Source organism: Morus notabilis, unplaced genomic scaffold, assembly GCF_000414095.1.
Source record: "Morus notabilis unplaced genomic scaffold, ASM41409v2 Scaffold114, whole genome shotgun sequence".
In the NCBI taxonomy this organism is placed as follows: Eukaryota; Viridiplantae; Streptophyta; class Magnoliopsida; order Rosales; family Moraceae; genus Morus; species Morus notabilis.
Window position 1 is genome coordinate 418,262 of NW_010359462.1, and position 12,140 is coordinate 430,401.

Below are 12,140 nucleotides of genomic sequence, written 5' to 3' on the forward strand. Positions count from 1 at the left end.
GCCAGCCCCGATGTAGCCCCGGGACAGCCCTGGGACGTCCTCGGGACAGCCCCGGGGCAGCCCCGGTGTAGCCCCGGTACAGCCCCGGGACAACCCCGGGGCAGCCCTAGTACAGCCCCGGGACAGCTCCGGGTCAGCCCCGGAGCAGCCTTGGGACAGCCCCTGGACAACCCCGGTACAGCCCAGAGATAGTCCCGGTACAGTCCTGGGACAGCCCCGGTACAGCCCCGGTACAGCGCCGGGACAGCCCCGGTACAATCCCGGGACATCCTCGGGTCAGCCCCGAGACAGCCCCGGGGCAGCCCCGGTACAGCCCCGGGTCAGCCCCGGGACAGCCCCGGGACAGCCCTGGGGCAGCCCTGGTACAGCCCCGGGTCAACCCCGGGACAGCCCCAGGATAGCCCAGTACAAACGTGGGACAACCCTGGGGAAGGCCGGGGACAGCCCCGTGCTAGCCCCGGGACAACCCCGGTTTAGAGCCGGGGCAGCCCTGGGTTAGCCCCGCGACAGCCTCGTTATAGCCCCGGTACAGCCCCGGGACAGCCCTGGCGCAGTCCCGGGACAGCAACGGGACATCCCCGGGTCAGCCCCGGTACAACCCCGGGACAGCCCGGAGACAGCCCGGGGCAGTCCCGGGACAGCCCCGGGACAGCCCCGGGGCAGCCCCGGGACAGCACCGGGACCGCCCCGGGACATCCCCGGTACGAACCCGGGACATCCCCGATACAGCCCCGGGACAGCCCCAGTACAACCCCGGGATAGCCCCGGGGCAGCCCCGGGACTGCCACGAGACATCCCCGGGTCAGCCCCGGTACAGCCCTGGGATAGCCCCGAGACAGCTCCGGGGCAGTCCCGGTATAGGCCCGGGACTGCCCCGGGACAAACCCAGGACAGCCCCGGTACAGCCCCGGGATAGCCGCGGGACATTCCCGGGTGAGCCCCGGTACTTCCCCGGGATAGCCCCGGGGTAGCCGTAGGTCAGCCCCGGGACTGCCCCGAGGCAGCTACGGGTCAGTCCCGGGACACGCCCGGGACATCCCCGGGACAGCCCCGGGACATCCCCGGGGCAGCCGGGAGAGCCACGGGATAGCCCCGGGGTAGCCCAAGGATAGCCCCGGGGGATCGCCGGGAAAGCCTCGGGGAAGCCCGGGGCATCCCCGCAATAAGAGTAGTAGTAAAAAGGATATGAGAAGAATCAGAATAAGGCCTCATGGAATTCAAGAATAAGTTATCTTGATTGCGAAACTGCAGCATCGGAATCTTGTCAAACTTTTAGGATGCTGCATTCATAAAGAAGATAGGTTGTTAATCTATGAGTACATGTCTAACAAAATCTTGGACTCGTATATATTAAGTAAGCCACCCTTGAAATCCAGAGTTTTTCGAAGTGATGTGTTTAGTTTTGTACAATGAGGTTTAACTTCATGAAAAATAGCCGAGATCAAACAAAGGGCACTACACTAGACTGGCAGAAGCAGTTCAATATCGAGATTTGGGGTTGAGGATTATTCATAGAGATTTAAAGTCAGTAATATCTCTTTATGGTGAGATGAATCCTAAAATATCAAACTTTTTCTTGGCAAGAATTTTGGAGATGAGCAGACTGAAGTAAATGCAAATAAAGTAGTTGGGACATAGTAAGTACAATAAAATAATTCTGCAATTCGTAACTTTTTTCAGTCAGATCAAGTAGCCTCTTTTCTCAAGTTGATATAAATCTGTTTTGGTCGTATGTAGTGGCTATATGTCTCCAAAGTATAGTATGCAATTAACGGGCATTATTCGGTGAAATTCGATGTCTTTGGCTCTAATGTCATGGTTTCAGAGATAGTGAGTGGGAAGAATAGAGGATTTTAACATCAAGATCTGCTTGTTTAGCTTCACTGCCCCAAACTTAAACAACCTAGATTTTACACTGAAAGAGCTCTAACATATACTGACTCTTCTTCGTCATGGAATAGGCCATGTGTACCCACTGCAATAACTACTATAATTTTCCTCGTTTTACAGTGATACTCAATAGAATCGCTGAATTTGTTGTTTAGATGATAAACAAATGCTTCACTATGTAAATTTGTACAGGGATCTAGATGTGATAAGATCAAAGAAATTTCTTGCTGTTTTTCGGGAAGAAATATCTGATAAAGAATTTGCTCATCCGATTAGCGAAAACCTGTCTTCTACCCTGATTCTTGGATATCAATTATTTTTTTCTCTGTTTTTTTAATTAATTTCTTCCTTTTTCTGGAGGGATTATTTTCTTCTTATAGTGCAGAAATTCCAATAATAACATGTGTCTAATTCAATGCATATAAATTCTTGGCAGGTGTAAAGCATAACCATTCATTTTCCATTCATGTACATGTTAAATCATACTAAAATCCCTGAGTCATACTTTTTCATATTAATTAGTACACAAGAGTTGAGATTTGAGTTGATGTCTCGTTACTCTTTTCATATTGTGTTTAACTACTGCGTTCGTCTTTCATTTTTGTTGTCGTATTTATTTCCTGTTGCTTGTTTCTTGCCCATGTCATTGTGCATTGTTGTCGTTTGTTGCTTCTTTATTGTCGTCCCAGAATTACAGCATTTGTTTTCCGAAGCGCATTAACGAGTCAATATGGAACTATGGCATTTGCTTCCAAATGCAAGATTGTGCTCGTCATTTCGGCTCTCGTTAATCCCCAAAAGCCCCGGCAGAACACATTCGCTGCCCTTTCGACGAGTTCAACAACCTCTGAAGATCGCAGGTTGAAGTCTTCCTCAGCTTCTAAAGTACATGATACCAAATCTTATAATGAGCAGCCTTATCCGCTCCATTTGTTAGACTTGGAAGTTCGAACAGTTGTACATAACAAAAATCATTGATAAGAATTTGAATGCAAGCAATGTTTTGCTAGATGATGAGATTATGAATCCGAATAATGAACTGAGTTTGGAACTGCGAGGAATTGTCGATGCAATCGAATTGAAGCTAACATAACAGAACCGTCTAAACATAGTCAACTTTCTCCATCTTAATCCTCAATCCTCAATCAGTTACATACATTTAGCGCAGTCTACCTTTGATAATATTTATAAAAAAAAATTAAAAAAAAAAACTTTTGGCTTCAAGAAAATAATTCCAATCATCAAAACATCCATTGTTTTTGGATATATATATATATATATATATCGAATGAAAATAATGAATGGAACAAATAAATAAGAAACTTTACAGTGTGAATATTTCAACAAAGGCTAGGTATCAAAAACTATATTGTAATGCAAAGAATGAATTCATATAACGAATTAACTTCATTGTCCAATTGCAGCTCCTTTATGCAAAGAGGGTCTCATAACACCTAAGGAACCATTAACAAACTACTAAGGAACCATTAAAAACGCTATAACCGCGATCATCAGTCCAACTGCAGCTCCTTTATGCAAAGAGGGTCTCATAACACCTTACAAACCAAATAAAAACATATCAGGTTTCTCTTATCATTCATAACATAAGCACAGGCCAAACCAAAAAATTTTCAATTTCTTTCTTCATATCAAAGACCGACTACTTTCTATGAAACTCGGTTAGTCTAGTAGCTAAAAAGATATGTCATAGTCTAACCTTCACTTGCAGTGGTTGAAATGTTGAAGTAAAACTCATAGTCATGGTACCACATAAAGCAACTAGAACCATAAACTTCCCAACCTCGTTTATTTCCGATTGTTGTCCTAAAATCCGATAGTTGAGCTTGCAGGCACTTTCCACAGTCTGTCCTGCTGATGTCCCGATTGCATTGAACCATACCATACCTCTTACCACTTGTGCCAACATCCAAAACACCAATTTGGAAGACCAGAGACTGCTTTTGAGCAGTTAATGTTAGTCCACTCATGAAGTCTAGTCCTTTCGAAACCACTGACGAGTCATCAAAATCGGTATCATTGCTCAGAGCAAACGAGGTTTTATCCATAACACCAAAGAAATCATGATCCGAATAGCGAAGAAAACACCACCGGAACCAAACTAAAACCTCCTTGCTCTTTGGACACTGATCCAAGGCTGCTATGGTGGAGTTCTTTGTGCATTTAGCGCAAGCATGAGCGGAAATGTCTCCTCTACACTGCACAATACCATAGACTCGGTTCGACTTCTTCCCAACTTTGGTTTTGTAGAAGCCTTTCTCAAGAGGCCCATTGGCAAGAAGGGAATCCAACAGGCTTCCGAGACTGGTCTGGAATGTCGTATCGGCCGCAGAATCATCGGCTTCTGAACACTGCATAGTGGTTTGTACATTACTATCAGAGTAGCAAAGATCACTAAGAGTAAGCAAATGGACTAATATCACAAAAAAATGCAATGTTCTCATCTCTTTTGGGGTGGTTCTGTTTTGTGAAGAGTTGAAGATTTGATAAGGTGAAAAAAAGGTAATTAGGACTTAGTCAAAATGAGAAGATCATTGGATTCCTTGTTGTATATGAAAAGTCAACTCTTGTTTCCTGGGAGCAGATAATTAATGACAACTTGAGTTTTAAGTCAAAAGATAATGGATAGCATTATTATTGAGCAATTGGTCACCTTTTAAACTTCTCAAAGAGGCAGATATGCACCAAGCAACTAGGTCAATCCTGAATCTAACATGTAATCATTAATTTTTCTAGGTAAGGAGAAGAGAACAAGAGAAGAAATAATGATAAACTAATTAGAGAATTTTCGTTTTAGTTTATAATGTCATGTCAAAGGATGGCATGTTCAAAATTACAGTAACATCCTCATAATGATGAAACAATGAAGCTGTTTGATAATTTAATGGGCAAAAAGTTATCAATCCAAAGAAATAAAATTAAGGAAATTAAGGAAGAAATTTGCAAAGTCAACTTCTCTTGCTTCAGTGAGAACAATTGAATATTTTACAAACATCTGACTGTCGAAGGGGTGAAGACTAGTACTTGTGCTTGAGTGTACGGAAGCAAAATACAAGTTGGAAAATGATTTGATGAACTGTACTTCTCTATATAGTATTTGCACAAGGAGATGTGCCTAAGACAAATTGCTTCCCCTCTTCTCCTATCGTCTAATACTTTTCATAAAAGAAAAGGAGATCTTTTTCTTTTTTTCCATCATGGACAGCAATTCCACTAGGGGGAATCCAACGGAGTAGCTAATAGTTTGTCAAATCTCACATATTTGAGCTCTTGGCTTAGCTAGAAACAATTAGTGATTTTTAACTAATTCTTGGACTTTGATATTTTTGGTATATTTAGTATTTTATATTTGTTTAAATAATATATATTCGCATGTTTAGTAGCTTGTATTATATTGTATAATGTTTATTGTATTGTGTTGTATTATCATAATACAATACGGTATTTAGTATCAGTCAAAATGTAAAGTTTTAATAATTTTAGAGTCAAAAAATAATTTTTCAACAGTTTTGGGGTCATAGAGAATTGTATACATGTACACATACATAGAAATATATTTTCTTTAAAGTTTATATTGTATTTATCATATGTACTTGTGTGGCTTGATTTAAAAAAAAAAAAAAAAGGAAAAAAAAAAACTTGGTGCGGGGAATTTGAAGTCTACACCCTATGATGAAATTAAGTGGGGAATTTACATTATGCGTACAACCACTTATGTGGCTTGATTAACATGGCCGCTTGTGTTTTTTTTTTTCCCCCTCTTCATATCATTTTTTTGTGGTTTTTTTTTTTTTTTTTTTTTGTTATTTCTTGTTATTTTTCATTTATTCTACTGAGAAATAAATGTTTTGGTGTTTTTTTTTGTATTTAAACATTCTGGTGAGAAACCTGATAGTAGCACTGCCAGTGACCGCCAGGATTATGGGTGACTACTCACATGCTAGGATACCGTCTCTCTCAAGCTCGGAGACTACCAATTGCCAGAATTTCTCGTACCATGACGGACTCCGTATCACAATAGGATACCGTTGCAAGCACGGCCCACCTCCTTGTGCACCCTTGTAGTCTCACAGTCGTCGCAATCAGGTATCTGGCAATGGAGATCTCCGGCAGCGCACGATCGGATCTTCAAGTGATGCTAGCAAGATCGACAACCCCGGTAGCAAGGCCAGTGAGATCTGTCATCATAGATTGGGCTTGATAGTATCATGGTAGGCTACCACTAATAATATGGCCGGGGATTAGAATTTTTGTATCACAGCGGACCATCTATCATTGACCATTGAAGGATACTGTCCTACGATGAGCACCGATGGCTACTGCTGGTATGTTTCCATGATACTATCAGGGGCATTTTTTGTATTTCAAATGTGTTGTTTTTTTTTTTTTTGGACCGAAAATCAATACAAGTATTATGGTTGTGACATTTGTGTAAACCCCATCAATACAAGTATTATGGTTGTGACATTTGTGTAAACCCTATCACTACAGGCAATCTTTTGCCTATAGGAGTGCTTAAATATTAGGCCAGAAACGTCGCTTTAAAGAATCTAACGTCTTTAAGACTTTAGAATAAGCATTTATTTTCTCAATAGCGTACCTTTTAAACCCAACATTGAGAAAGCATATATGGTATAAAAGCAGCGGTTTAGTGTTTATGCTAACTACTTCCGTTTGCTCCTTTTCCGGAAAAGTAAACGAGCTACCAAATCAGTATCATGAGATGAGCTTTCCTACTGTCATTTAGGATGATACACATACATGGATGAGTTTTTATATGTAGTATGTACATATTATAAACGACGCAAAGTAGTATCTTGTAATATTAAGGGTCCGTTCACTTCGCTTATTCGAGTTGAGATGTGATTTTGTGTGAGAGCTTTTTACTGTAGTAAAAAAGTTAGATGTGACTGTTTCTGAGAGCTTTTTACTGTAGCAAAACTCGAATTCTAAACTCGAATCGGTGAAATGAACATGGCCTAAGTGTACACAATATGTGATATTAGGAATGACTAAGAAATACCCAACTTGATGGTATTTCTTTCTTTCTTAATTAATCAAGTGTACATATGTAAGGTCCTTGGTGGTATTTTTTCTTTCTTAATTTATCGAGCGTACATATATAATCTTAATGAATCAAGTGTACATATGTAATGTCCTTGATGTGTTTCTTTCTTTCTTTATTAACCAAGGATACATACGCAATGTCCTTGATGGCATTTCTTTCTTGATTAATTAATTAATCAAATGTACTTATGTAGTATAAGGGTCATGATGATATTCCTTCCTATCTTAATTAATAAATTATCCATATGTAATGTCATTGATGGTATTTCTTTTCTTTCTTAATCAATCAAGTGTATATATATGAACTCCTTGATAATATTTCTTTATTTCTTAATCAATCAAGTGTACATATATGATGTGTCCTTGATGGTATTTTTGAATCTTTCTTAATCAATCATGTAAGATTAATCAAGTCTACAGTCCTTGATGGTAATTCTTTCTTTCTTAACTATTAAAGTGTACATATAAATGGCAACTTTGTCAATCTTTAACTTACAAAAAACAAAAACATTTAAAAAAAAGAGGAAAAAAATAAGCACGAATTTTGAAGCCCACCACATGCTAGCTGATAATTCGTGTCATGGTATTGGTGTAGTCATTCCGAAATATTTAACTCTAGGAGAGACAACTACTTTTTGCCTTTCGATTGTTGTCGGATTAGGACTGCGGATATTTGTGAAATTAAAGAGGAATCTAGCAATATTATTGTACCAAGCCTAACCTATATAGAACGTTGTGAACTGCATATTCATCATCGAGCGTCAAAAAAAAAAAAAAAAATGCATATATAAGCCCTTTTAACTTTGGTGGCGTCTCTTCAGTCTTTAATAGCCACGTTCTAATGAGTCTCACTTAAAGCCGTTCATAGTTAATCAATCACTTTTTCTTAATGTAATTGTAGCTGATCAAGATCTCCCCACAGAAGAAGGTAAATTCTAGGAAGTTGCGAGCAGAGCAGAAGAGACAACAAATCATTTGCGAACAAAGCAGAAGAGACAACAAATCATTTACATGTGGCTGCCAATTTTTTAGATCAAAATCCTTTTGTGTGGCCATCTTCATGCCACTGAAGCAAGCCTTAGATTCAAGAATCTAAAGACTAAATTGTTGTGTACTTTGTTTAATGGAAGGCCAAGAAATTAACGTAACAGTGTAGTACTGCTAAAAGAATTAATTATGAAAGAGTCCTTACGTTAAAAAGGAAAATGAACCAAGAAAGTACTTGATCAGTGGCAGTGATTTTTTTCTTTTTCTTTTTTTTTTTTGGCTGATGGATCAGTGACAGTGATTAAACCCCACTCTCTTTGATTGAAATACTTATTCTTTATCTTCTTTTCTCCTGATAACTATGTGCAAAAAAGTTTTCTTTTAGTAATGTTGTGATATGGAATTTGGGTGTTCCCAGAGTTATAAGCTGAATTAGACATATGGGTTTTATTACGCCTGTGGAGCTTAATTAATTATGAAGGTGACGACAAAAAGCTTATTTGCGGCGACGCCATGTTGTCGTCACAAATAACTGATTTGTCGTCGCAAATAAAATATTTATGACGATATGTCGTCGTAAATAGGTCGCCGCAAATAATATATTTGAAATGACAGATTTGAAATTTCATCGCTAATATATTAGCGATGACAGTCATCGCGAATAAGTCGTCACGAATGTTCCGTCAACTATGTCGTTGGCGATGTCGTGTCATACCATATTTGCGACGACATAGTGTCGTTGCAAATAGTTTTTTCTTTTTTTTTTCATACTTGCGTAATAATATTAATTAATAAAGATATAAATTTGGAGAAAACTTAATAATAAAATAGAACAATAAAATTGATATAAAATAGTCAACACAATAATAAGATCAGTCTTAAAAGTAAAATAATCAATAAATACTACAAAGTGTTGATAATAAAAAAAATAAAAACATATATTTTAATCTCCTAAATTAATAGCATCGTCATCCTCATTTTCGTCATCGTCTTCTTCGTTTAGCTCAGGCCTAGAGCTACCCCTCAATCAGGTCAACGTCGATGTGTCGTCTCGGGAACTATAAAAAAATAGAAATAACGAAATTTGATTATATAGAGTTCGCTGAATAAAAAAAATACCGTTTATGTGTTATAGCATATAATACCTGACTTACAATGGACCGGGAGTCTTGTCGGATTGGGTAGAAGCTGTGATCCTCCTGCAGAGCTGGCAACATAACAACTTATTTTTCTTATTAGCATTTAAAGGATTTCGGCACACCATAACTGCAAGATGTGCCACCCAGACAAGTCATCAAAATTTTTAATCATAACCTAAATCAAATTACGAATAGATCTCATAAAATAACATCCTAAAAAATTCACACACAATTTATACCAAGTTTCAATAATCTCAAAATTTATAATCCAAAATTTAATATCTATATTATAAACTTCAAATTATCTACTAATTCTAAAATCTATAAATAAAAATTCAAAATGCAAAATCTATAATATAAAATTCTAATAACAAAAAAACCCAAATATTTTAAACTAAAAAAATACAATAAATATGTAAAAACGTACAAAGTTCAAACCCACTAAAACGAGGGTTGAAAACGGCGAAGGTTGGGCGGCGGCGGAGGAGGAGGAGGGCGGCGGCTGAGGATGGCGGCAAGGAGAGGGAGTATTCTCTATACTTCTTTTGATGAAAAAACACTTAAAATGATTAAAACTTATGATAAATGTTGATTTGGTGAGGATTTAGAAGAGAATAGAGGGAGGTTTTGGGAGTTTGGGGTCAGAAAACCGGAGAGAGGCCGAGAGAGAGAAAGGGATCGGAAAAAATGGAGGAGGAGGCTTTGGTCGTGGGCATATAGACAGAGGTCGGAGAGGCTACTAGGTGGGCGGAGGCAGCCGAGAAAGACGCGGCAGAGGCCAAGGAGAAGCATTTTGCCGAGGGGAAAGCTGAAGGGAAGAAGGAGGCTGAACTTGCAGCCTTAGAAGAGTTCGCCGCTAAGCGCGGGGAAATAATTGAGGAGTTCATGTCTTCCGAGGAACTCATTGAGATATGATAATTTTAGAAGTGCGGAAGTAGTGCTTATATGAATATAAAAGACACGTAAATTTTATAGTTGTTCACTCTGTTAATCAAGAGCTACATCCACTGTATATTGTATATCTTTTTTTCTCTATTGTAGTTACATAAAAGGATCCCTTTCATCCTTTAGGACGCAGTCCCTTTTATAGCCCAACGATTACTTTGTGGGCAGTTCTTCTTTGTAGGCCTATCCACTCGAGTGGCCTACTACCCTATGGGCCCAGATCATAGCCTGTCAACACTTTTTGCACTGTTCACTCATCCAATTTGTCCCCTATTACGGCTCTACAGATCCCGTAATCCTCAATCGTCCATTACAGGCGATCTTAGGGACTCATAATTAATATCTGCGCTGACATCTTTTGAGCCAGACACAGCCTGCCTGTGTCAGGGATCTTTATTGAGGCACTCCGTAACCCGTACTCTGCCCTCGACGTCTATACTAGGGAACTAGGCTCTTTGCTTGTGGAGCTTCCCACGCGTCATATAAGCCTCGACGTTCTCGAGTGGTCAACGGTCTAAGGATTCGTCCGTGCGTTTAGCCTTCCCAATCATTCAGAAGGAAAATAAGGCCCAGACGTCGACTGCTACCAATTATGGCAAACATAGAGCCACGTGGAGCGCTATCGTCGTTCCACATGTCAGCGCACATTTTCCCATATAACACTATAAATTGATTTTTTTTCAATTTTATTGTTTCACTCTCATTAGTAAAGAATTAAGACGTTTAAAGTCTTAAAAAGTGACGAAGAAAAGAGAAATAAAAGAATCCATTAATTTTTAATTGGCCTTAACAAGGACGTGATCTTACTATGAGATCATAATATCACTAATTAAACACAATTTGGGTCCACAAATGTGTGCATTTGAACTTGTAGTTCTTTGTTGTACTATAACTTCGGATAAAGATAGCGATCTTCCAACGTTTAAAACACTTGCGATCATGAATTAACTATTACTTGAAGATTGGGAAATCAACTATTGTTCGTCGTACTTTTGAGTAGTGGGAGAAAAAAGCCAACGACAGATCGACAGCTTTTTCCACAAAAGTTTTACGAGTGTCGTTTGGCATATGGTTCGTACGCGCACTACTATGATGATTGGAGTTCTATTTGGAATTGTTTGAGGCGGCGTTACAAGATGAGAACTATGATCGTTTTAGTGCCACGTGAAGTAACAAAACTTTTCCTAAGTTTATTGTACAGCGTGCCCAAAAGTGCAAATAAAACTAATAAATTTACAAATCAAGACCATAAAGCTTGCTACATATACCATTATATTCTGATGAACCTGCCCGGTGGAGTGTTATATTATTCTTTATATTATCATGTAAACAACTTGGTCTTCTCTCTAATTGCTTAAATAATCCCGGCAAGAAAAAGACAATACAACCAATCTGTATTATAGTAGTTTTGAAGATAAGATCTATTTGTCGTTGTAATCCAAAAGCCTTTGAACTTAAAACTATATATGTCTTTTTCCATCAGCTAATATATATAATCTAACGGAGGACAAAGAGAAACCATAAATAACTACCATTTGGGGATTTTTAAACAAAATTTGATGGCCTTGCTTCTTCCAAATTTTTGTGACTAGAGAAAAGCCTCAACTTGTACATGTTACGCTAAGTTGAGTTGCTATATACCCATTTGCAAATTGGATATATAAGAGTTTCATTTCATAACGTTACGATTATATTTCGTAAGAGATTGTCTTCTAGGAGACAATCTCAGGTCAGATTGTCTGCTAAAATTTCTTTTTCTTTTTTTTTTTTTTTTTTTTTGTTTTGGATAAACAATCGTCACATTATACAGTCAAATTTGTCGTTGGGCATGGCAGTGTGGACCAGTCGAACTGTGAACCCCATCAAGCTTTTGCGCTACATTACCTCCATAGCGAATCTACCAAAATTGAGCCTACCACTGGATTGTTATCTTCTAAAATTGACGTGCAATAACTAAAATCTCTTATAGTTTGTCCAGAAAAAGAATATTGATCAAGTACAGTAGCTTATTGGGACACTTAAAAGATTGCACCTGTTTTGACCATACATAGTTCACACCTTTGTCAAGGTTTTTGCTGAATTAAAAGAAAGAAA

The 12,140-nt window shown here is 38.9% G+C and overlaps 1 protein-coding gene across 1 annotated transcript; it reads right to left on the reverse strand.

The window, feature by feature from the left end:
* Nucleotides 1-2,615: 2,615 nt before the first annotated feature.
* LOC21402682 (cysteine-rich repeat secretory protein 55) lies at nt 2,616-4,265 on the reverse strand. The gene is made up of 2 exons (XM_010094384.2): nt 3,608-4,265; nt 2,616-2,770 (listed from the first exon to the last, which is right to left on the reverse strand). The coding sequence occupies exons 1-2, from the start codon at nt 4,263-4,265 to the stop codon at nt 2,616-2,618; spliced, it is 813 nt and encodes a 270-aa protein (XP_010092686.2).
* Nucleotides 4,266-12,140: the final 7,875 nt, after the last annotated feature.

Coding starts and splice junctions, on each gene's coding strand:
- LOC21402682 (XM_010094384.2), bottom strand. CDS start 4,265: ATGCAGTGTTCAGAAGCCGATGATTCTGCGGCCGATACGACATTCCAG. Junction 2,771..3,607: donor TTCAACCACTGCAAGTGAAG/GTTAGACTATGA, acceptor CATGTACTTTAG/AAGCTGAGGAAGACTTCAAC.